Source organism: Anser brachyrhynchus, assembly GCF_964034855.1.
Source record: "Anser brachyrhynchus genome assembly, chromosome: 2".
NCBI classification, from domain to species: domain Eukaryota; kingdom Metazoa; phylum Chordata; class Aves; order Anseriformes; family Anatidae; genus Anser; species Anser brachyrhynchus.
Window position 1 is genome coordinate 21,941,787 of NC_137695.1, and position 25,626 is coordinate 21,967,412.

At 37.8% G+C, this 25,626-nt stretch overlaps 1 protein-coding gene across 1 annotated transcript in view; it reads right to left on the minus strand.

Annotated features, from left to right (window-relative positions):
- Positions 1-826: 826 nt before the first annotated feature.
- Positions 827-25,626, minus strand: part of LOC308190573 (macrophage mannose receptor 1-like) — a 33,237-nt gene continuing 8,437 nt past the window's right edge. Inside the window, exons 9-30 of the mRNA XM_080582141.1 lie at positions 24,936-25,049; positions 24,147-24,262; positions 23,217-23,365; positions 22,498-22,697; positions 21,982-22,103; positions 21,138-21,225; positions 20,273-20,417; positions 19,771-19,806; positions 19,509-19,678; positions 18,578-18,645; positions 16,699-16,799; positions 16,171-16,313; positions 14,620-14,734; positions 13,428-13,576; positions 11,794-11,896; positions 10,688-10,920; positions 8,866-9,031; positions 7,364-7,516; positions 6,559-6,675; positions 4,959-5,126; positions 4,263-4,304; positions 827-3,844 (exon numbers count right to left, since the gene is read on the minus strand). Of these exons, the coding sequence (XP_080438267.1) occupies positions 3,600-3,844; positions 4,263-4,304; positions 4,959-5,126; positions 6,559-6,675; positions 7,364-7,516; positions 8,866-9,031; positions 10,688-10,920; positions 11,794-11,896; positions 13,428-13,576; positions 14,620-14,734; positions 16,171-16,313; positions 16,699-16,799; positions 18,578-18,645; positions 19,509-19,678; positions 19,771-19,806; positions 20,273-20,417; positions 21,138-21,225; positions 21,982-22,103; positions 22,498-22,697; positions 23,217-23,365; positions 24,147-24,262; positions 24,936-25,049 (2,943 nt within the window). The 3' untranslated portion in view covers positions 827-3,599. The remainder of the gene's footprint in view (positions 3,845-4,262; positions 4,305-4,958; positions 5,127-6,558; positions 6,676-7,363; positions 7,517-8,865; positions 9,032-10,687; positions 10,921-11,793; positions 11,897-13,427; positions 13,577-14,619; positions 14,735-16,170; positions 16,314-16,698; positions 16,800-18,577; positions 18,646-19,508; positions 19,679-19,770; positions 19,807-20,272; positions 20,418-21,137; positions 21,226-21,981; positions 22,104-22,497; positions 22,698-23,216; positions 23,366-24,146; positions 24,263-24,935; positions 25,050-25,626) is intronic.

The window sequence follows — 25,626 nt, forward strand, 5'->3', positions numbered from 1 at the left end:
ACATTTCTCACTGCATGAACTCCTCTTTTTCCCATTACTGAACATTACTTCCTCCCACCTCTGGAAGCTCTGTCCCATCATTAGCCACTTCTGGTGGACCATGGAACAGATAGCCCTACAAGTATGTTCCTGAGCATTGACTACAAAGGAGAGCTATGTCAACAAGTTCTGAAAGGAGGTGAAATTAATTTCATCTAGCTGCTCGAGCGAGCAGTCTGGATAAAAAAGACAGTATAACGCTCACATTGTGTTCATTCTACTGAAATGGGAGTAAATATTTTCTCAGAGGAACCAGAACTGCTAAGCATATTCTTAAAACATTTTAAATGCCATTATTTATCAAATATCATACTGAAAGTTGTGCCCCACAGAACGTCAGAGAAGGAAGAAGGCTGGATATGTCAGATAATGACACAGCAGAGAAGAGAGAAAATGAAACCAAACTTTTCCTGTGTCCATTTATGGTGACATCAGGGCAACTTTATGCTTATGGAGCAGTCCAAACATGCAAAATCTGCCGCTTGCCCACTGGAATCTCGCCTGAAGGCACAAATTAATTTCACAACAGTCTATCTATTCAGTACAGCACATGAACAATGTTAAACTACACTATCTTTTATTGAGGTAAACTTTCAAATGTCAGGAATAAAGAAAGAGTGAGACGTTGTTTCATGGGATGACAAAGACAAATCACTACTAGAATTTAAGGACACGGTAGACTAAGAAAAATAGATGCTTATTTTGAATACAATACCTTAAGAATCCCATCCTTCTTTTCTGTTATTTTACTTTTATGATAAACTGTTCTATTTAAGAAGACACAAACTTTTACTTATAACCAACTTTTTAATGACTATTTAGTGAATCAAAGTAGAACAAAAACTTATTTACATGTATTTCATATACAAGTAAAATATTTTAATTTAAACATGATTAAAAATTGTCAAAAGATTAAAATATTTTAAAATGTCAAATTAAATAAAGATATTCTTGAGACTATGATCTTTGAGTCATTTGACTGTTTACGTTTGGCATAAAATACAGTGAAAATGTTTAAAATATTTTTACATATAGGAACCAAGTGTTTATTTTCAAGCTTTCTGAACACAGAGAATACACTCGTATAAAATGCAGTGCTATCAGCTCAGTCCTGATGGAAGTCTGGAATGAAATTTACAGGACTGAAACAGACATTGACCAGAAAAATTCGGTTAGAAATTACAAAAGTCTTTCTAATAACAAGCTTCATTAGACTTTGAAAAAAAAAAAGGTCTAAAAAGGTACAAAATCTTCACGGGTACTGGAGATTTCAAGAATAAATTTTACACAATTTTGTCAGCGGTGTATTAAGTATCGTGCCCATTCTCCCCCTTTCCCTTGAAATGCCTATTCTGTTATTTAAAGAACATATTTCTATCCACAATACACTCATACTTCTTATGATAGCTGATCTTTCAATGCTTATATAAGTCATATAAAGAGGAAAATGTGTTTATACAGATAAGACTGAAATTTTACAAAAGTCCAACAGAATAAGATTTAATAATACTTTTGTGATGAGATACTCTGAAGTATCGTATCACTCCTATATTACAAGTACGTGTTGTAGAATTAAATATCCCAGTATGAGAATGCATGCTATCTGCATTTTGGAGCTTTCTGACCTGAATTTATGCAACACCGACCAAAGAAAAGTCAAGTCTGAATGAAGTTATTGAAAGGGCAAGGAGCCGAGGATAGCTTTTCCATCTTCAAGGACAACCTCCTTAAAGCTCAAGAATGGTTTCTCCCAGTATGCAAGACACAAAGTAGGCAGGGCCTGGCCCCATGGGGAATTTCTGATTGATTTGAAACTCAAAAAGCTCAAAGTGTATGGAAAGTGAAAAAGACAACAAGCTACCCAGCATGCAAAGAGGGACATGTCCTGGGCACACTGGGACAGAATGTGGAAAGCCAAAGTTCAGCTGGGGTTCAGACTAGCCAGGAATACGAAGGGTAACAAAGGATTTCTGTGGGTACCTCAGCTGCAAAAGGAAGATGCGGGCCCACAGCTGAAGAGGTCAGGAGACCTACAAGACATAGGGCTGAGGTATTCAATGCTATCAACCATTTCTCACACTTCCCAGGTCTCCGTAGTTAGCAGCAGATGTTAGGGAAGAACAGTACAACCCATGGTGCAGAAGGATTGAGTCAGAGATAAGGTTAGCTGTACCTATAGACGTCCATGGGACCTGAGGGAATGTATCTGAGGATACTGAGGGAGTTGGCTGTGGTCACTGGGAATCTGCACTCTGTCACCTCTGACAAGTCACGGTGACTGCAGGAGGCACCAGTGACTGGAAAAGTCAGATGTCACACCTTCAAAACAGGAATGATGAAGGATTTGGGAGCTACAGTGCAGTCAGCCTCTCCTCAGTCCTTGGGAAAATTATGGAACAATTCTCTTGGAAGCCATTTCCAGGAATAAAACAGACAAAAAAGGGGGAATGGAAACAGGCAGAACTCACTTAAAAAGGGCAAATTATGCCTGGCCAAACCAATTACTTCCTATGACAAAATGATTGTCTTGCAGTCCCCAGAGAAGGGAGTAAGTAGTGGATGTCATTTACCTTGATCTTAGCAGGACTACCAAAATCCTCTCTCTTAATATAGTGGGTCGACCGCAAGGTGGGTGAAAAACTGCTTCGCCCAGCAGGTCTAAAGGGTAATATATTGTCAATTATTTCAAGTCTACCCTGCACCTGTGGGGGTATAACTCCATGAAGCAGTAAGTGCTGGAACTGGATGGTGGAAAAATGAAGGGTCTAGCCATGGGCCACTGAAAGGAGTAGGGGACTTGATATATGGGTATGTGGTAACAATAAGAATCTGAAAGAGCAGAGAGAATAAGTTAAGGGGAGACCTGAGTCTTGTATTCAACGAGTTATAAGGGGGTTAGAGAAAAGATGCAGCCAAAATTTTCTCAGAGGTGTGCAGTGTTTTGCTGTGCAAAAGTGGGAAGGCAAGGGAAATTCAAATGTGGTATAAGGAAAGCAATCTTCACCAAGAGTGTGGATAAGCATGGGAGCTGACTGCCTATCTGGGGCAGGGAGCTGGTCCTGCTTCAAGCAGGGATGTGCACGAAGTGAGCTGGGAGGTCCCATCCGACCCATGCAATTCTGCCAGTCTGTGATCTGTCAGTGGAGATCAGTAGTGGCATTTTCAGGATTCCTACAGATCTGGATGCACTTTTTGGAGAATGTTAAGACATTTATTCTCACAATTGCCTGTGATGAGTATGGTTCTCTTCATGCCCAAAGGTGATGCAGGACCTGTACAGAGACTGGAACAGCCCGAGTGTTCCTTTACACAGTGTAGCTCCAGGGTCATAAGCATGTCCTACAGTCCTGCCAGGTAATACTGTCCGTGAGTAAATCCTGAGTGTTGCAAGATTGCTTATTCCTGCTAGTACATAAGGCAAGAAGCAACCTGTGCAAAATGAACTAGAGTTTCCATAGAAGAAAATCACTTTAAGAATTCCGATATTCCAGTGCTTTAATTCATTTCCAAATCAGTCCTTAGTATGAACCAGTAATTCATTTCCAAGTTTGTCCTGATTATTAAACTGTTGCCTGTTCATTTTCTTCAATATTGGTCACAAGACACCTTGATTCATGAGTTCCAGGGTCAGTATCACCACAGTATATAGTATTGTCAAAACTGGCTGTAATTGTTTTCTGTTCATGTCTTTTCTTATAGAAAAAATAGACTGTAAGGCCAGTTCCTGCTAGCAGTAGGAAGATCAGTATAACAATCATCACACTTAAACTATGTGAGGATGAAGCAGCAGCTTCTCTTTTTGATGCTATGAAAAACAAAACAGAACAGTTACTACAAATGAACAGAGACTGCTATTGTGTACAACATTTTCCTAAGTAAACCAGCTGGGTGAACTATAAAAGTATGGAACAATCATAACCACACTTAAAATCAACACCCAGTCTCAATGGGCAGAGCAAAATTGTGCTCAATCTGTCCTACATTCCTTTTAAAAGTAGCATTATATTGTACCCCACTTTATTCAGAAAATAGCAAAAATATCAATAAGCCACCCAATTCGAAAGAAAAGTTCTTCTTTTCAACAAGTTTAAAATAAAATCATCAGTGATAGTTAGATGGGTATTTAAATGGAATTCATCTAGAGGTAATTTTACTTGTAAATAACGAATGCATATAAATGTACTGAAATTTCTTTTTAACATGCTTATAAGAAACCAACCTACCTTTATTGATGGATGAATCATGGGTTGGTTCAACTTCAATAACTTTAAAATTAAAATATGGATATATTATACATAATTTGCAAATAACCATTCAAAGACTAAATACACAGTGTATACATAATTGTTATTTTGTGTTCCTATTAGATTCTACATAATACAAATGAAAAATATATGAAAGCATTTCCCCTGAGAATTCACAATGATTTAATCAAGTATTCTTGTTTAAAGTGTTTGTTATAAAAACCCCAAACTGTTGTCTCACTGTTAATTGCTTTGAGCAATTTTACTGGTAGGGGAGACAAATGTTCAAAGTTTTCACACCTCCATGGTACCCATCCTTCACACAGAGAAATTCAATGTTTTATACTTGAAAAGCATTTTTAGACATGAAAGCATTTAAGCTGTATTTTTGTTTTCCTCCCTCCCTTGCTTGTGATTCAGTCAATTCCATGTAGGTCTGTCTGTCTGGGTCCTACAAAGCTTGAGAATTACTCCATTGACAACATGTGGAGATCCAAAACAAAAAAATCCCCAACATTATTTTTCTGTCCTTAACAAAAGTTACTCTTGGCTTTGATACAGATGCACATGCATCAACATCAACACATAAAAAGTACCCAGTGTATGATTAGTTTGACCAGGTATATGTTAACTGCTACTTCTAAAATAACGCAGTAAACAGAACTCAGAACTTACTTTTGGGGATTTTGCAAATAAAATTCTGGTCAACAGAGCAGTAATAGTTCCTCCAGGCTCCACTTGAGACATCCATGTCAACACAGTGTTCATCAAAAATTACTGTAGGCTCCCCTTTCTCCCAGTTGACGTATTCTACCACACTTCTGTCTGCCCATAACCATTCCCCTAAAATTAAGAGTATTAAATTTTAAGCGAATGAAGTAGGGAATCATTTCTAGTCTACCAGGCCCAATGATTTTGCATATGGAATTTATTATTGATTAATTTATCATCACAGAGGATTCAGTTTTCACTCTTTTAACAGCCAGAAATGTTCAGATGGGAATGCACGAAATGTAATGCTCATATGCTGTACACAAAATTAACTCCATTACCCTCCAGGGCCATGGCTGTTAACAAAGAAAGCGAGAAATGCCCAGGCTTCCTGAGGACTTTCAGCTGAAGTCTGTGCCCAGAACCCACCTGCTTTTTGTTTTTTTCAGAAAAGCAGAGTGCCCCCATGAGCCATGCTCTGCAGTTTAAGTATCCAGATCACTCAGAAAATTTTCTTTACTTGTGGATCCAAGATCACTGAATAATCGCCTTTGCAGTCTGAACCAGATCTGTTTAATAATAACTTTTTGCTCATCTCCTGCTGAGGGCCATCAAGTAGAAATAAGTGTCATCTCTGCTCCCTCAGGTTGTGCTTTCATGGCAGGATATCCTATCAGCTCACTGCCACCTGAGTGCCACCACCTCCGTCCCCCAAACAGCAGCTGCACTTTCCTTTGCCTCTGCTTTCACTGGCATGTAGCAATGTGGCAAGGTAGTGGGCCAGGTCAGGAAATAAAATCACTTATTTTTTACTGTTAGTTTTCAGTGAGAATAGATCAGCCTGGCCAACCGTGCTACAAGGTGCCTGCCATTGCTGATGGGGAGAGACAGAGACTTGGACAGACTGAGGCCTCAGCAGCCCTCTTGCTCTGGAGCTCTACTTTCAAAGCCACCATGAAAAGCAGGCTTCAGAATTATAATTAAACAGAAAACATTATTAAATTTGTTTTTACCAACTTTATAAATGAGAAATTTTGAAATGTATTTCCAAATAAATAGCTGAAATATTTTTGGATGAAAGCAAAAAGTTCCACCAAAAATTTAGGAAGAAAAATATTTTAAAAATTAGATTAAGAAATATTGCTAGGCAGCTTGTTTGTGAGCTGCTATTCTCTGTTTTGTTTAGAAATAAATTTCAGTTAAAGGCTGCCTCAGCTCTCAATTTTTAGTCTTTTTTTTTTTTTAAGACTAACTCTGGCTAACTGTCAAGCAATTTTAGTAAGTAAGCAGTTAGTAAGCAGTTTAGTTAGTAAGCAGTGCTAAGCTAGAATCTTTTACAGACTGAACTATACTCCAACTACCATAAAGATACAAAAAATATTGGCCTTTAGCTGGCATATATTGTAAGTATTTTAGCTGAAAATCTATTAAACACTTAACAGTTGATTTCTTGGTTTAATCATTTAATATTTAACATATTAGTATTTAATGTTAGTGTTATTTAGCATTCTCTCTGTTTATTTAGTATTTATTTTCATCTCACTATGCATTTTGAAATAATTACCATCAATATTTTTGAATAATCCTATCCAAAACCTTCTGAAGTCACTTGCAAGTGGAGACAAGTAAAGTAAAAGGAAGTTCAGTTCAGCTGGATCTTCTATGGAAACCAGAGAAGCACCTAAAATATAAATTAAATATTACATATAATTTCAGCAATATTTTCCACTATAAATTATTTACCTCGGTAAACAATCATGATATGATACATGATAAGATTTTTCATATAGTAGAGAAGCTTGAGAGTAAATTAGCTTTAGCTTATAATTGATATACACACACATAAATCTACACATTATCTCTTGGTTCTGGATTTTAAAAAAATAAAAAATAAAAAATAAAAATAGAAGTCCTTCCCGAGGTTCAGGACATGTTTACATATTTCTACTTTTTATGACCTGTCTTCAACCTGATAGGGACTGCAACAAATTGAGAGCAAGAATACAGACCCTCTACAAACAAGGTAGGAACTTCAGATGAGGAAAAAAAGACAAAATGCAGAACAGACATCAAAAGGGTCAGATAAAACAAACAGGAAAATCAAAGTGATGACGGATTGAACAGGGAGGCATAAGGTGTAACAGAGGAGTGAAAAAGGCAAGCGGACACTTTCAAGCCACCTACCCTGCTAATGGTCAATCGAAAAAGGATTAAAACCTACCCACATTGGTCTCTGAGATTCTTGAATTTTTACTAGAACTAGTGGAAAGATGGAAAAATAAGCCAAAAATGAAATTTAGACTGCAACCTGTCACATTATTCTGGGCACAAACAACCTTTAAAATCTACTAATAAAAAAAGGCACTTACCCATCTGAATACACATCATGGAAGCATCAGGCCAGCTTTCTTCGGAAGTGGTGTGAACATAGTAGCAATGGCCACGGAAGGGAATCCAAGATCTACCACGCTTCGGTTCAGGACACTTTCCAGGAAGCTGTGGTGGTTCACTAGGGATTAACTCTGTTAAGGAGAGACAGATTTTTGTAGGGCTTTAAAAGATAAGAGTAACGTACTGCTGCACCACACATCAGCCCTATCATTTTGACAGTGATTCCAGTAAAAAGAATATCCCATAGGCTCAACTAATGAAAAAAAAAAACAAAAAACAAAACAAAAAAAAAAAACAGGACTAATCATGGTAAACTAGTAATGTATTCTGGATGGGGCTGTTCTCCAATCTGCTCAAGAAGGCTTACTGGAATCTGACTGCAATTGTCTTCAGCCAGGCAATTTAAAACTTCAAAACTTATAAAAAACAATTGGTCAGTATGCCAAAAATACCTCAACACCACCACCACATGGTGATGGGTTCCCAACGTGCCACTCATTCACTGCTAAGGTGTGCTTTGCAGCATTCAGATTTCCTGTGTTTTTTAAGTATTTTTTGTTCTCCTGTGAATACAGTTACCAAGCAGCACCCTTCTGAGAAATGCAAGAGTGAGGAACAATGAAAAGAGAAGGCAGAATGAGCAATACTCCACAGCAACAGAAGCATACATGGTATTGGGCATAGTTGGACTGTGTTGGTCTGGTTTATGGACTGCCAGTGGCTTGTGTCCAGCTGCTTTGTAGCAAGGTCAGAGAAGCTGTCTGTATCTGCCTTTGTACATACATTTAAAACTATGTAGAAGTAGAAACAGCAACTTATTAAGTGACCTGATTAAAGCCAAAGTAGAGCTTAAATGAGCAAAAAAATTGCAGTGAAGTCTGGTACAGAGATCATAAATTCCATACATAATTTAAAACATGTTTGATAATTAGGTATAATATTTGAGCCCCTGTGGTACTTCAGTAAAAGTACTTCAAGCAAAATTTCCCAGGATCTTATACTTTTCATGAATATAAATTCATCAGTTTGAATGCTTCCATATTTGTCTACCTCCTGGTCCTCTTTCCATCTGCACTTATTGTTTCCACAAAGTGAAGTTTCTTATCTCCCAATATTACAGAAGATAATATGAAATGTAACGTATATTATTAATGTATTTACAGTTGGGTTAAGGTTGACCAATTCTGCAACCCCTGACAAACAAGGATGCAGAAAATATCCGCTTATTGTGGCATGAAATGTTGCAGTTGACTTTATGATGTGCACATATTGACTGGCCTGGGAAATGAAATGTTAAAGTCTTTGGAAATCGTTCAAGACAGCCTGGATCTAGGTGTTCTTCCTTAACAAAAGCAATAGTTCATCACAAAGCATAAAACTTCTGTCACGATCATTGTGTATGTGCAAAACCTAAATTCAAATAAAGAGAAGAATTTAAATTCCAGCCTCCCTAATCACATTTCTCCTACTGATAACCTACCATCAGATTGTTTACAGAGAGATAAAAATGTTTCATTGCAAGATGTTGTCTTCCAAAAACCGTCCAGATCTAGATAGGCACAGGCTGTGTTTTTATTTGGCTCTCCACTGGCCCAGTTATGATACCTGCTCCTCCTTCTATCTGACCACATGTAACGGCCACGAGTCTAAAAGCAAATGACAATAAAGATTATGTCACATACATGAGTTAGGTTAAAAGAATATTAAGATTACTTGCAGGAATGTAAAAGATAGGACAGGTCAGAATCACAGTTTCCTGCACAGAATTTATTATTCCTCTGTCATGATTATATAAAAGTCTGGTCCAAGCTTCCACTCTCTACAGCAGATAGGACAGTGATCTTACTGACATTTGTTCGCTATTCAGCCTGCATTGTTCAATTCACACCATCAGTCTTGTGCAGTAAAGGGACAAAGAGCCTTGTGGTAACAAATATGAATATGTAACAGAAAAAATTATCAATGGACTCCACATATACACAGAGATCAAGTAAAGATTGCAGAGAAACTACTCCTAGCTTTCCTCTAACACAAGCTCCTCTATATATATATTAGAAAAAAAAAAAAAAAAAAAGAAAAAAAAAAAAGAGAGACAGAGAGAGAAAGCAGAAGTTCCAATCGAACAAGAATACTGACTTTGTTTTTCATGTGACATACCACAGACCTCTGCCACCCATGCTAACAGGGCTTGCAATAGGTTTTTAGCTCTTGTAAGGACCAGCTATTAACTATTTTTCTCTCTACAACATCTACTTTTTTCAATGGATTTCACGATTATTTCCAAAACATGACTAACAGCAGTCACATCCATGGCTCCACTCACCCTGTCCTGTGAAGTCTGACCCCTTCTTCCTGCCACCTTTTAGAGGCAGGCTCCTATTCTGTTCTTTGTAACAGTTGCTTTCCTGTCCTTTTTCCTTTGAACTCCCTGGCCAAGTGTCATCCCAGCTTCCTATCTAATCCTGGTTTCCCAGTGCCTGTTCTCAATGAAGTTCAGCTATGGTTCCTCCCACATCAGGAACTGTGCCCTCCTTCTGCCCCATGTCCCACCAACCTCCGGCTAGCTCTACTTCTCTGCTCTTTATTTCCTCAAAACTCTGTTTCCACAAATATCCAGCTGCATCATCTTTTTTCATGTCTTTTTATATGCCTTTAGCAAGCACTTCCCCTTTCAGGCCTTCATGCTCTTGGCTGTTGGCAGCTTTCCCTCAGGCACTGGCAACAGCTCTGAAAACCAACCTAACGTATCCCCCCTGCCAGAGGCCTGCTCCTTCCTCTGTGCTGCAGCTTGACGTCTCTCCTGTTGATTGGACAACAGTTCATGTTCTTGTAGTGCTAGGCTGTAAATTGAAATAATAAAGCTTAAAACAACCTCAAAAAGAAACAACTACTTTTAAGCCAAGCTGTTTCTATGGTGTTCTCCACAGAATGTCCTCAGAAATAGCTGTGCTGCCACACGTGAGTGTGTGGCCCGGCCACGGCATAGGAAGCAAAAATTCAAAGCCACTGAAGCCACTGAAGCCACTAGCTACTGCAGCTGTATCCTTGGTGGGCTCTGAAATGCGGGCTGTGGAAGTTCTGACTTACAATTTGGCCAAATGCTTAGACGTTTAAAACCTCTGAAGTGGAGCAAAGCACCTTAGCAAGACCTTGATTCCTGCCAAGCAGTCATAGATCTGATTGAGAGCATTCACACTGGAGCCTGCACAAGTGGATCCTGCCAACCTCTGAGCAAGAAACGTGGCTGATCTATGTTGATCTAGAGTAGAGGTTTGATTGTCACAAGCATTTGATGGACTTACTGTGTTGCTGTTAAGACCAATCCATACAGGCTCCCCGTGCTTTAATATTTGTAACCACAGGTAGGATTCAGCATAAGGATCCAGAATGCTGGCAAGTTCTGCATATTGGTCTCTGCAGTTCTTCTGTGCCTCTTCCCAGCTCATTTTGTAGTTGATGACTGCATAGCGGTCATCACCGTAATTGTTAAAGCCGAACATTGGGACCGTGGGTTGGGAATTTTGCAGTTTAGGGTCTGCAACAAACAAACAAACAAAAATGAAAGTCCATAGCTATATCTTGGCTAGACGTATTATCATGTTGAAAGAGGATCTATTTTATCATGGTAGTCAAGTAATTGAAGGAGGCTGCAATAACAAATTAAGATGCTTCCCAACTAACACTGCAGTGATGAAGCCATGTTTTCACATTCTGTAACAAACTTTTCTAATTCTTTTTAGAATTACTTTTTGACATAAATATCTGTATCGCTTCCAGGAACATGCCCAATAAACTCTAGACCCTCCCAAAGTGACTGTGTAAGGCATTAAAGGGAACAATCCTCCCACTTTTTCTGTGATATACTAGTATTTGGTGTATTTCTGATAAGAAAAAGAGTAAGGAAAGCAGCAGAGGGTAAAACTGGCATGCTGTGAGCAAACAAAGGGATATAACTGCTGATGATGAAATTGCCCAAGACTGTAAAAGGGAATCAAGCAGGGCAGATTTTCAAAACAAACTTGTTGCAGTGCTTTTAAATATAACAGTAGAATTCAGTTTTAAAGAATTTGCCCATATAAAGGCAAAGTACTTCACTGTTCTCTCTCTTTCTCTCCCTCCTGACTGCCAAAAATAGTAAAATACATGATATTCCATAGAGGTTTTTTTTATTATTATTATTTTTAATGTATTGGTCTGGTGCTTAAAATAGGAAAGATCAAGAGGATCAAGAGTTTTTCTCCAGAAAATAAAATGTGTGCTCATTTTGTTGAAATGGTTTCTAGTGCAAGTGACACTGTCAAATTAATTTCAATTAAACTAGCACTGAGTATGGGAAGTTAATTTTACCACCAGTTTAACTTAACCACAATAAATTATCTGTACTAGAAAGTACTGAAAGAAAACTCACCAGTGTTTTTCTGGCATATGTAGCTTTTGCTTGCTTTACATTCTTCATCTTTCCATTTCCCTGCCTGTTCAATAGGGTTCTTCATCATATAGACACAGTCATCCTACATGTGAGATGAGATTAGTAAGAAAAAGATGTGGAAAAATAGGAAACATTCCTTTTCCTACTGGTTATATAGACTCACCTGTCATACACAGCTGAGTAAAATTAAGGTAGTCTGTATGAACTCATATTAGAAATAGTCAGAAGCAGTAATATGACAATAGCCATTTACAACTTGGCTGTAGAACAGTTTGTACTTGGATGATGGAGGGATTGCAAATCACAGCTCAGAGGCAGGAAGAAGCATCTGGGACTATCTGTAAGTACATAATCTCTGTGCTTGCAGGCATGTGTGTGTGCATGCAGGTAGATACACATATGCTAGATGTGGCACACAGGACATTTAAGCTCTGTTTTTATTTTCCTGGAGGTTATGCAGAAACTCTTATCAGCACTAAAGCTTGCCTAGAGAGCTAAAACCCTCATTCTGCACCAGTCTGGCACTAGAAACCAAAGACATCACCACAGCTCAGTAGCACAGAGGTATCAAGCAGGAACAATTTTTTTTGTGGGGGACAATTCCCCAACCCTTTGAACCCCAGGTTTGGTTCTTCTGCTTCCTCCTTTGCCTCCTCCAGCATTCTGCAGCAGGAAGCAGCAGCTCTCCCTCCCTCATCTCAGCATAACCTCATGCTGTCTCTGACCCCCTCAGAGACAGTAGCCCAGCAGCAATTGAAGGAAAGTGCATGGGGAACCATTTGTGAAGGGAAATGGGCACAGCCTTCTACAGAAAGCACATGTGTGTGTGAGATGGGGAAGTCCTGAAAAGCCTAAAACCCAGCTCTAGCCTGGGTGGCAGCAAAGGTTGGACCTCGCTGAGCTGTTTCCTGTTTCAGCAAGGCTCAAAACAATTCTGTCATGAAAAAGAAAAAAACTTGGTAAAGCTAGCAAAGGAGCACAAAAGTGGTGCTATCAATCAGTATTCTTCATTAGCCATTTTAAAATTATTGAAGAACACTCAGTTTTCTCTTGCAATTAAACAAAAAAGGTATAGCGGTGCTGAAAGTTTCAAAGCACACAGAAGTTTCTGTAAAACTGAGAAAATTTAATAGAAGGTATAGAGGGAGAAGAAAATAAGAAAGGAAGACCCATATTCTCCTTTTGTGGGTTGCATTCAATGCATTTATCTTACTAAGCTCAGCACCATGAAATGCAAACTGTACAGTTCATATTTTCCTCAGGTCTAAATGACATTCGCTGTATCACTAAATTATGCAGGTATTGCTATACTGTGGTTTATTTGAATCTCCTGATCAGTCATGGTAAAGTAAGGAAAACTGCTCGTTTGTCTGAGTTTTGCGCAATAATTCCAAATATCTGTTTGGATTTATACAAAATCGTGACAAAACAAAGAAGTTGAAGAAAATATCTGAAAGAAGACCTTTCACATGACTACTTTTCTTTCAGAAGCAACAAGATCATTAAAAAACTTTATAAAGGAAACTTTACAAAAAATATTATTGTCTGTACATACATTTTATTCATCTACCAAAGCTATCATGAATAAGTGATAATCATAAATTAATGTTTACCTTACTATAATAACTTCGGGAACCTTTTGCCCAATTTGTGTAGTAAACTGGGCTTCCGTCTGTCCATAAATATACGTGCTCCTGATTTATATCATTCAGTCCAACCCAGGCATCAGTTGCAGCATTTTTTAAGAGGGACATGAGGAAAGCTGAAGGAAAAAGATGAATTGCACAAAGAGGGAAACTGAATTTAACTTTCCCTAAATAGAACAGTGCCTGGAAAAAGAATGATTTTTTCACTCTCTCTTTTTAAATAAAGAGGTAATTTTATGATAAAAATAAAAATATGGACAAGGTTTGATTCATAGAATAGTTTTCAACATTTTTAGAGGAATTTGTGTGCCCACTCTTTTGTGTTATTGATCATCTGAAGAAGAAGGGAAAATTGTTTTAACGGTATTACAAAAATTAACATCAGTACAGTACACCTTGTCACACAGAAAATGAGTCTACAGACTGCAGTCCATTTTCTTCTTTAGTAATTTCTTTGTTAACCAGACCCAAAGACTTGGTTTTGAAACAGACACAATGTAAATAAAACTATTTAAGAACTAAGTATGTATGTACTGAGACCTCAGCATGAAAGAAGGCCAAATGCTGTTTCCCTTAGCTCCTGCTTAGACTGACTTTCAAAGACTGTCCTTCCTCTGCTATAGAAAAAAAGGATAAAACACAAGCACTGGTGGAATGAGCTAAAAAGTGTTCTACACAGCCCTCAGCAGACCTGTGGCATGACATTTCCTTTCATTATACACATTATTTTTCTTGCCTTACATTCAGTATTGAAGTTTGAGGCCTCAGTAAAAAAAAAAAAAAATAAAAAATAAATAAAGTAATATATGCTGAACAGCAAGACAAGCAGGCTGAGGTCTAGCAGAGCAGAAGGAACAGGGGGATGTGGGAACTCCAGTACTGGGACATTTTATTATATGACAAGCCCCTAATAAAAAATCTTAATATTTGAACAGCTTAAATTCCTTTGTGGGTCTTATAGGTCCCCAAAGCTATGATTTTTAAAGTTAATCCAGACACTAATATCTTCACAAACTTTTTTTCCAACATGCAATTTGTTCATTGAACATGGCTTGATATTAATGTGGCGTATATTTCAGAAAATTTAGTATTTGTTTTAACCTGTTTCTCAACGATCATTTGAAGTCTCATTCAGTATCAAAAGATTTGTACATTATACCTTGTGTTTCCTTTTTTGAAATAGTAGCCAGGTTTCCTCCAAAATTAATACAATTGTTCCGTGCAGCGTGCCACGTCAGTGTATCATTTTCATCAAGGCCGAATACTTTGAAACACTGAAAAAGATAAGTGTGCCAAAGCTGTAGTTGGATGGTGTTTCAGAGTTTCCAGTGAAAGCATTTCTGTTTGTAACAAGTGAGATAAGTTAGATATTTTACACACACACACACACACAAAAAATAAAAAATAAAAAAAGGGAGATTAGGTGGTTTAACAGTCCTCTGTAGCTTGCTTTAAAGCTCCATATTTTAGCATCTCCTTAAAATAAGGAATATGTCAGTCTAACAATTTCAGTAGAAATCAAGCAAAAGTGATGGTTCTTCAGCATTTCAGAGGAATGCCTAAGATCTCAAAAAGCAATGTGCAATAGGGATGAGACATTATTGAAGCTAAACATCAAGTGTCAAGCAACTCAAATGTGCTAATTAAATCATGCAATAGAAAAGTTAATCAGGAATCTTGGGAGAAAAGGGGGATGAAAGACAGTCAAGTGCTATCTAAACATGCAGAGAGGAGCGCCCGGAAGCTCCCCTTCCAGGACGTAAGAAAGAGAGAAACATTTAGGTTGAGTGAGCACCAAAAAAGGGAAAAATCTCTGTCTGTGACTCTTTTCCCTGGAACTGAGAGAGGGAAGGAAAGAGGAGACAGCAGCCAGTTTATCTCACACAAAGGAGTTCCATCAAATTTAAATCCTGTTTTGGCTTAGCCAAAAGAGAGAGAAGAGAGAGAGGGGGGAAGGGAGGGAAGGGGCAGAAGGAGAGGGAGCCAGATAAGGCAATGTAATCAAGGATTATCTGTGCTGCTAGGTGTATTCTTAACAGTGTACACTGGTTGTTTATAGCTTTGTATTAGTGACAAAAATCTCTGGGTTTTAAATGTATATACTCTTTTTTCCTGAAATTTTGTCTTTTGAGAAGACCAAGAGTGATCTTACGTAATAAATCGTGGTGAAGCTTATAACTGGTCTACTTTAACAATTATTTAGTTGCACAAAGAACCTAACAAATATGTTCAAAGGAAGGTGCTTTAGTGGTTTAAGAGCCAGTGCATGTTAAGCAAGGAACAAAACAGTGTCCAGGCAATAAATGACAGCCAGATAAACACAGTAAAGTAAATAAGAACATACAACAGCTTTGCAGTTGCTTCTCCCACACAAGGGAAACCACTCAACTCAACCATCTTTGGTAACATTATATTATAGCAAAAATAAATAAATAAAATAAAATAAAAATTTAGATGAAGATGGAGCTTTGTTCTTGTATGGCTCATGACCTCTTTCAGAACTCTTGTGATCCCAATAAAGACTATAATCTCAATATCAGAAATCTTATTTTTAGAGTCATTTATACATATTTGTACATGATCAGAACATATTTTATGATAACTAAAAACCCTGCTACAACTTAAAAACTGAACCAAAGATGTTTGCTTTGTATTTTTGTTTGTTTGTTTGTTTGTTTTAAATACAGTGTACTAACTTTTCATACTGCACCTTGTTATCAAAGAGAAGCCAGTCTTCTGGACACCCACCCTTTGGTGGTGGTGTGGTGGGAGCAGTAGTTGGGCGAACAGTTCTGTTAAGCCTTTCACAGATGAATAATTCAACACTGCCACAGTTTAGATCATTCCATGTACCTGAAAACAAATTAGAATTAAAGAAAAACAAAACAAAACAGAGACCGGGATAAAGAGTATCTTTTCCTAAAATAAATCCATCATAGGAAGTAGAACTGACTACCATATTTATATTTCTCTCCCCCAGAAATAATGAGTAATTTTTATGTACATTCTCTTTAGAAATATTCAGGTTTCCAGCAAAATTGAGAATATAAATATTATGGCTGAGAACAGAAATATTTCAATGTTTGAAAGCGATAACACTGCCAAAGGGGAGTTTTACTTTAAATGTTTAATTCACCTCTCTGAGATCTGGTGCAAATCTCTAAGACCCTGACTTAAACATTCAGCTCTCCCAAGCCTATACCACACCATGCAGACTGAATGTTGTTACAGCACACACCTGTTTGGGTATACATGACCACACAGTTTTCATCATTATTTGCAAAGTTGGGTTCATTTGGAGCCCAGGCAACATAGTTGACAGGAGTTCCATCCATCCATCTGAAAGAAGTAATTTAGGGGAATAATAATTCTTAGTTGAACAGAGTAGTATTCCTTTGTAAGGAACATACTAGAGCTTGGTATTTTGTTTCCTGTATCCTAGTTTACCAACATGCGTTGCTCTCTGGTAAAAGGAAAGCACTTTCACTTGGAATCACTAAAAAAAAATCTTTATGTCAACAACCTATTCTGTTGACCTGGAACTGGTCTCAGCTAATCAGCTGGTGGTTGCAGCCTTCTTGGCCTCTGAGCATGAATAGCTTAAAGAAAACACACCAGTGTAACACTGGACCTCACCTTCCCTGGAATACAGAAGCAGAAACGTGAGCCTAGTTTAGTAATTTCCTGGGGCCAAAAAGAGTAATATAAGGTATAATATAATATTATAATATAATAATAGCAATAGTTATTATTATTACTATTATTATATAATTATTATATAATAATGATAAAATAATGTAATATAAAATAGTGTAATAGAAGATCTTGCAGGGTAAGAGAGATCCTTGAACCTTATACTGGGGAACACTGAGAACCACATTATTAAACAAAGGAGATCTTTAATATTATATACCTATTGCTTTCAGTTGTGTAATAAACAATTCCTATATGGTGATTCACAAATTTATTCTCAAAAAAAACTTGAAAAAAAAAATATGAAAAAGCCTCAGAGTGCTGGTGGGAGCACAGTCAAGTGGGGAATCTGCCAAGACTGAAAGACTTCAGACAACACCTGATCCAGTGTTTTTCTAGTTTGAATTCCTGAGTATTCCTGAGTATTCCTCAGTCAAACAGGAAAAACAGTGCATAATAAACAGGGAGAAATAATACAAAGACAAATGATGTGAGCCAACATGAGCCAGCAATGTGCACTTGCAGCCCAGAAAGCAAACTGTACCCTGGGCTGCATCAAAAGCGGCGTAGCCAGCAGGGCGAGGGAGGGGATTTTTCCCCCTCTGCTCTGCTCTTGTGAGACCCCACCTGGAGTGCTGCGTTCAGCTCTGGGACCCCCAGCACAAGAGGGACATGGACCAGAATGCGTCCAGAGGAAGGCCATGAATATGATCAGAGGGCTGGAGCACCTCTCCTGTGAAGACAGGCTGAGGGAGTTGGGGTTGTTCAGCCTGGAGAAAAGAAGGCTCCGTGGAGACCTTATAGTGGCCTGGCAGTACCTAAAGGAGGCCTACAGGAAAACTGGAGAGAAGAAGCTCCAGGGGATAAGACTGTCTCAGCTCCACAGGGATGAACCTCTGTGCCTTGTGGACAAGAAAGACATCCTGAGAGGTTACAAGAAAGGCTGAAATTCAGAGAAATGAAGAGGCTGAGACTCATCTTACCAAGCTTGAAATCCCAGGAAAAGACACTAGAAAAAGGCAGTAGGTGAAGGGGGAGGAAGGTGTTGATCATCTGAATATTCAGTAATGTCTTCAAGTACCATCTGGAACATCCCTAGAGACCTCCAACCTATTTTATGTCTTGTCTAACAAGGAAAAGGGGATAACACTGCAATGACCGAGTGAACATGCCCTCACAAAAAAAAAAAAAAAAAAAAAAGGCTTAGAACTAGAAGAAGGGGAAATAGATAGGGAAATAGATAATGAAAACATCATGGAGGAACTGTTATCCTAAGGATGATAATTGTATTTTAAACCTTTACGCCAAAATATGGCTGTAGACAAATTTGGTCAGTCATTGAACCTGACCAGTCTCTTACAGACAGCCATGCCAAATATTCACACTTGATGTATAAGTCTGACAAACTTAATATTTTCACTTACCGGAATGTCTTATCAAGGCTCACACTTAAGCCAATATAGAAGTTATTTCCCCAATCTTTATAGAAAATCTAAATACACAAACATAAAATAAAAAAAAAAAAAATAAAAATAAGAATAAAAAGTTTCAGTGATATGCAAAAATAACACATTTCAAATAAACAAGTACTTAAAAATACTTTAGTTTTAGTTGTACAGTTACACAGTATGCGGTGTGCAGGGATTCACTGGGATTATGTTCTTGAACTGCAAAATGTAAAATTCTCATCCAACTTCTATTATTTAAATAAAAATGAAAGCAGAATGGGATGAAAAAGAAATGGAGTAAAATACTGTGTTAACAAGATTAAAAAAAAAAAAAAACTCTTAGGCAGGTTATAAAATAAAGCAGTATTTTTAAGAGATTTAGGAAAATATAGTGAGAATTTGCCAAAACGTTACAAGCAAATGGTTTAGTACTTAGTCATGTGGAAGACAGGAAGGAATCATATTTGTTTTCAAACTATTTGCAATAGACTATCATCACCAGGTTATTCACTTCCTATTAGAAAGTAGTCTGGCTTAATTTTTTATTGAAAATCTGAAATCTATTTTGACAAAAAGAGGAAAAAAGCTTTTTTTTTTTTTTTTTGGAATTCTGTTAAGAGAATGAGGTGGAAAACAAACTCAGTAACTAGCTTTCAAATAAACAGAACGGGGTTTTTGAAAGTTACACTCTGGGAGTGCTCTTGCAAAGAAACTGAGGATTTGTCTACATGTAGCAATTTTTTGTCAAAATAATGGTCATGGTAAAGCTTCTAATTAGATAGGCCCATGAAAGGTGGCACTGTTTTTTTATGATGGAGACCACTTTCTAATATTTCAGAAGCCAGGTGAAAAAGGTATTCAGTGCAGGACAGAACTGTGCATTTTTGAAGTAAAGCAAGTTTCTTACATATTTCCAAAGAAATGTTCTTTCACTTTCACCCTCAATGATGGCAAGATCACCACCATTCTTCTTGCAGTAGTCCCTCGCTTTTTCCATAGCCATTGCTTCCTTGCTAAAGTAGTATTCCTTATGATTATATATTATCCAGTCATCTTCGCTAACAATATATTCATAATCTGCAAGATAAATCATTAAGCAGAGTGTCTGTAATAGACATTAACGTCATCATATGAAAACTTCTTTCTGTTAGTAGAAGTACAAGACTTACCGAATGTGTATGTAGGCTCTGGTTTCAACGATGCTCCTGCAATATAAATCGATATCTGAGTATATTACATCTCTCAATTAAATATATTTATTACATTGTTAGGATTTTAAATCCTATCAGTAAAACAAATCCTAGAGGTTACTCTGTTTATTTTTTTTTTTCGGAGAATTTCTAAAAATATCTGGAAAAAAAAGTGTTACACTCAGCAAACTACCATGTTAGAACCAACACAAGTTAAGCTTACAGAAACTATGCATGATTTAGGCTACCTGATTTCACTTCCTCAACATGCTGCATGTACATTGTAAACTTACACATGTATCTCATGAACGAATTCATTGTTTTCAGCTGCTTTTATTTAAATTGAAATGTACTGTGTTTCATTGTACTTGATGGCATACCTAGCTTTACTGCATGCAAGCATTCTGGTTTGACATGGAAAGGATGTTCTTAACCTTTTCTAAACACTTCCGAAGGAAAAAAAAAAAAAAAGTCATCTTACCTTTTTTTATTTGGCAAACATAGTCCTGCATATGTTCACAAAATAAATCATTCCAGTTCATATCATTGTAGCCATTAAACACTCCACATTTTTCATTTCCATCATAATTGTTTGGTTCTCCATTTGCCCATTTTTCAAAATTTACCTATAGTGGAAATACAACTTTGTTAGTATTTTCTTCTGAAACAAAACAATTGTCTTATATTATCTTGTTAAAGAAGAATGTACTTCATTTGATTTCATGATCCGTCTTATGCTTTGGTGCCAGACCCTGTAAGGAAAAGGACCTGACCATTGTATAGCACGATGATCTTGCTGCCTATCTATAAGCCATGCTAGTAAGACAATAAGTTGTCCTTATTTTTATCAGGAGATATGAACTTGTCCTGTTAAGGTCTAGAAAGAAACATCTAAGAATCTTCCTCTGATTCCCAGGTTGATTATTCTGCTCTGATGTTTCAACCTGAGAAATCCATAAGTGCAGACTTGGGCCTTGCCTTGCTATGTCAGAGGGCAAGGGCCACAAAGCTCAGCTTGACTAGATATACAGTTATTTCTAACAGTGAATGACAAACGGGAATATAAAGATTGGTACAACCAGAACTGCTAAAACCAAGAGAGACAATAAGTATTACTGTAAGTAAATAAGATTATTCTTATAAGTATCACCATCTTTGGTGATGGTATTTCATTGCTATAAAAAATGTAACTGTTGTGTGGGATTGTGAACTAACATAAGATAAAAACTAATTTGTAGAGTGCGACTGGGAAGTTAAGACTTATACTCACTTGTTGTTTGTACCTGTCTGCCAAGATATTATGGAGCATGAGCAAAAAAAGCTGGAACTAGAGATTATTTACTCACTGGTGAGCCGTCACTCCATGTAAATCCTCCATCAGAGTCCAAAGCACTTAAACCCATCCAGTAAGACAAGTGAAGATAATCTCTCTTCCTGAATGATTATGCACAAATATCACAATCACAGTGTGAAACAGAGATGGAAAATATATATCATTACATTCTCAGTGTTTTGGTACTTGAAGTACCATTTGAGACATTCATATAAAGTAATCATTCCATTTTTATGTAGAGATAAACACTCTGGCACTGCACATGGCAGGAAACAGGGACACGGAGAGCTGCACAGGGAGGATCATAGATATCACAATACCATAAATTCTGAGTTAAGTGAAAATATATTTGAAGGTCTTAGTCACCCAAAGAAACTTAGGCATCCAAACTTAGACGTGCCTGTAGTCATATGCTTGAGTTAAACATTTATATAAAAACATCAATAGGTCTGGCTTCCCTTAGTCTCCATTTTTTTCCCATAACTAAAGAAAGAATTGCGCCTTTCACAGCACAGAGTATTCCTTTAATCAAGACTATTCCATCTACTTGTCAATTACAAATGAGCTAAAAAGATCAGGTTTCTCTTTTTGAACTAAACTCAGTTTAAACCAATTTTGCTGATGCTTCTTTCATTTTTATATATTCAGGCTACTTCCACACATAGACGCATCTACCCAGAGGCCTGCCAAGGAGCCCTTTTCTCATCTCTCTCCAGCTGTTTAGTTCTGCCACTTTGCAAAAATACATATTGTCTTTCCAAAGTAGAAACTGATCACCAGAAATTCTTTATGTCTTATAGAAAGGTCATTTTTTTAAATGTTTTCTTTCCTAAACAGTGGATTTTGCAGATACTTACATGCCAGCTATTAGATTTTGTTCTTCTTCACTGTGAACACATGCCAGATCTCCTCCAATGGCTCTGCAAAAATCTCTTGCTCCAAACCATGTTTCCATCTTCTCCCGTCCTCTCTGAAAAATCTGTGAAAAGTGGGCAGTTACAAACTGTCTCGGAAAGTTTCTCAAACAGAAATTTAGAAACAGCATTCTGTCTTTCTTCTGGTCTCTCAGCCTCAAGTTTTATCACTTGCCATTTATTTTAGTTGTGCCACCGTACTTGTGATGTCACCTAGCAAATTTGGTTATCACAACTCTGCCTTTCCCATCATCTCAGAGTCCCTGTGGTCCAAACTTCAATTCCACCTGCATACACCACTTTGCAGCACCACCTGGCCTCACCACGCAGGCATGGCTGGAGACGCGTTACTGCATACTACTGATCAGGTAAGCAGGGTAAAATCCACCTTCCATGCACAGACAGAACACATTCTTTATTGAAATGACAATTGCTTGCCTTCAGACGTTAAACACCTACTTTGAAGCAAAAGCTGCTCTGAGGAACAGAATGCCATCCCTCCAGGCAGGACGGGAGGGGGGGATTTGTTGGAGGGGGTGGAGGGGTCACTCCCTCCACCAGCTGCTTGCACAGAAACATATTTTTTTCTCCACAGTTGAGAATATCCCATAATCCAGCTGAAGTTCCTGTTCTCATGGCCACGCAGCCTGGCTCCCTTCCTTCATGAAAGACAAAATTTTTTAAACCTTATTGATAAATAGCTGCATCTTTTCAAAGCATATCATAGAATCACAGAATTGTAGGGGTTGGAAGGGACCTCAAGAGATCATAGGGTCCAACCCCCCAAATATGCAAATATGATACCTATTTAAAAGGTACCTGTCCTCATTGTGTTTGGATGCCAGTAGTCCACATGCATTTGAATTAATTTATAAACAAATTCCTTCTCTATTGTACTGTGACTTACTATGACTCACCAAAATATCAAAACCACCAGATAATAAATAGTGAATGATATCAGCAGACGCCTGCAATCTCAGGTGACCTCTTGGATGGGCTACTACAATACCCAACTCAACCACTTCAGCACAAACAGAAGTTGCCTGGTTGTTTCTGCACATTTATGGCAGAAGAGCTTCAAAACCACTCTCCAGCTTCTAAACTCCAACTTTCTGGCTCCCCATAGCAGAAATTCTGCATCCCTGGTCATGGAGGTGCTGCTGCCCTGCAGTGCCTACCTGGCATTCCTACGTTCCAGTGGGTGAAGATGACCGCGTCCCCACTAGCCCACTTGAATGTCCCCTCCTCTTCCGTGTCTGAGAGGCCAATCCAGAAATGTTTTGCTGGATTAAATCCAATTACAGAAGTCAAAAAAGCCTGTTCATATCTGTGAAGAATAAGCACTAAAGTAAAGTATGAACACAATTTCCCATTTCTTCAAACAGTTCATTGTAGCAAATGTGGTAAAATTAAGAAGAATTGTTAATATGTTGGAAAAATAAGCATGGGTTGAAGCAAGCATAATGGTCTGTATTTTATAGGTCTTATTATTACATAAATTAAGTTTATTTTACAATTTTGTAATGTAAATCTGTTTAGAATTTAAAGTGATTCTACTCTCCCTTTGTAGTGTACAATGAACAGCGTAAACCAAATGATACCTGGGTTAATGCATTTGTGTTTTTCATTCTGCACAAATAAATGATACAGTATTTTAATGAGATTCAAGATAAGGCTTAGATTTTTAAATTTTTTTAGTCTAGGAAAAAAAAATTACTTTTATTCTAAAAACTGTAATTTTTCAGATCTCCCTGTTACAAAGAAAAGTCTGAAAAACTCATATTCTCAAGAAGTAAATAGTTCCATATTTATCTGTTTAGTTTTAATTCAATGAGTTTTAAAACAGTCTGGCAATTTGGGGTTGTTAGGGGCTGACTCAAATTTTTAATTCTTGGGGTCAACGAGAGCGTAGGGGAGTAGCAGCTGTGGCTTGAACAGTGATGACATACCATCCCCTCTTTTATTTTGTAACATTTACTCAATTCTACTGTATATTTTCCACCACAGGGGTGGTATCGCACTGGACACCGTTAATAACTGCAAAGTGGGAAGAGATGAATTTTTGGTTTGGTTTCATGTCTGAAAGGATAAGAATTACATTTCCATACCTGTCAGTCACAGAAGCCAGGTGAGCTTTATTTTCTTCACAGATTTGTTTTGCTTCTGAAAATGTTGCTGGTAACTGCCCAATGGAGTAACAGTAAAAGCCGTGTTTCATCCAGCCCTGCCAGTGCAAACAGCAGAGACGCAAGGGGGGATGTCAGATTGCCCACCACAGCGCACTTCTAAAAGCCCCATTAACACCAGAGCCCAAGCCAAAATCAGCCTCAGAAGCCATGAGACAAAATGGAGAGGATAATCAAACATAGCCTTGTTCATTGCCCCTTAAAAGGGGCCTTTGTGAGTAACGGGCCATGGTTGTTGCAGCTTGGAGCTGGAAAGCATGCTCACAGTCACCATGCAGCTCCTCCCGTAAAGCCTGCTCTGCTACGTTGTTGTGTACGTGCAGCTGTTGCAAGAAACCATGCTGCAAACAACCTGCAACATAGTCGGCTCAGATATTCCTCCCTCCTGGCAGGATGGGTTGATTGAACTGAGACGGCTGTGTGCAACCCGTGGGATAGAGCATGAAAACATAACGTGCTGGCATGGGTGAAGTGACCAGCTCCGCACGGCAAGAGCTGAGTGAAGTGCACATGTAGCCGAGAAAAAAAGAGCAGTGATCCTAAATTTTATTTAAATAAAGAAATAAAAAACATCCCCGTTAATCTGAGAAGTATCAATAATATGAATTGTTCCACAAAGAACAGTCAAAATAATTGGTGTCTATGATACTTACCATCATGGAAGTGAAAGTGAGATGCAATTACCCTTCACTGCTTTTCTTTTACACTTACTTTCTGGCAGCCCGGGTAAGTAACCTCAGCTTCCCCTGATTCTTCTGCCAAAGGTTTTCTTTTACAGATGTAACCAAGTTTTGTTTCACAAGCACTGTCAGCCCAAGCTCCATCCTGGGCATGGTAAGAAGAAACAACAAAGAGAAGTGAAATCTAGGGAAAATCCAGGTCCAACAGGAATATTTACCATTATCATTATCACTACCACTTCTCTCGTCATATGGCTGAGGTTATTTCAGCATTTCCACACCTTGAAAATTTCTCCAAACCTCCCAAACAGGGAACGCAACAAATAGAGGGCCACATTTCCTCAGAGGTGTGAGAATTAGGGCTGCATGTATTAAAGGTTCACCGGCTAATGAGAAAAGTAAGGGAATGGTCTGTTCCACCCTATTCTCACCAATACATATACACACATATGTAACAGTATGTTCATCTACCCAGACTACCATAGCAAGAAGTGCTGGAGAAATTAAAAATAAAATGTGAAAAATATATTATTTGTCTGTCTCAATAGTGTTATGTCATTTTAAAGTGAGGATAAAACAGGCTGTAATTTTTTAAACCATTTTTTTTGTGCTTCCAGTAATATGAGCTTCCAGAATAGCTAAAATATGTATGTGTTGATGCTTTAGGGGAAACATAAGAAAGTCCCTATTCCAACAACAACACTATGCAGTTATGATCAGCC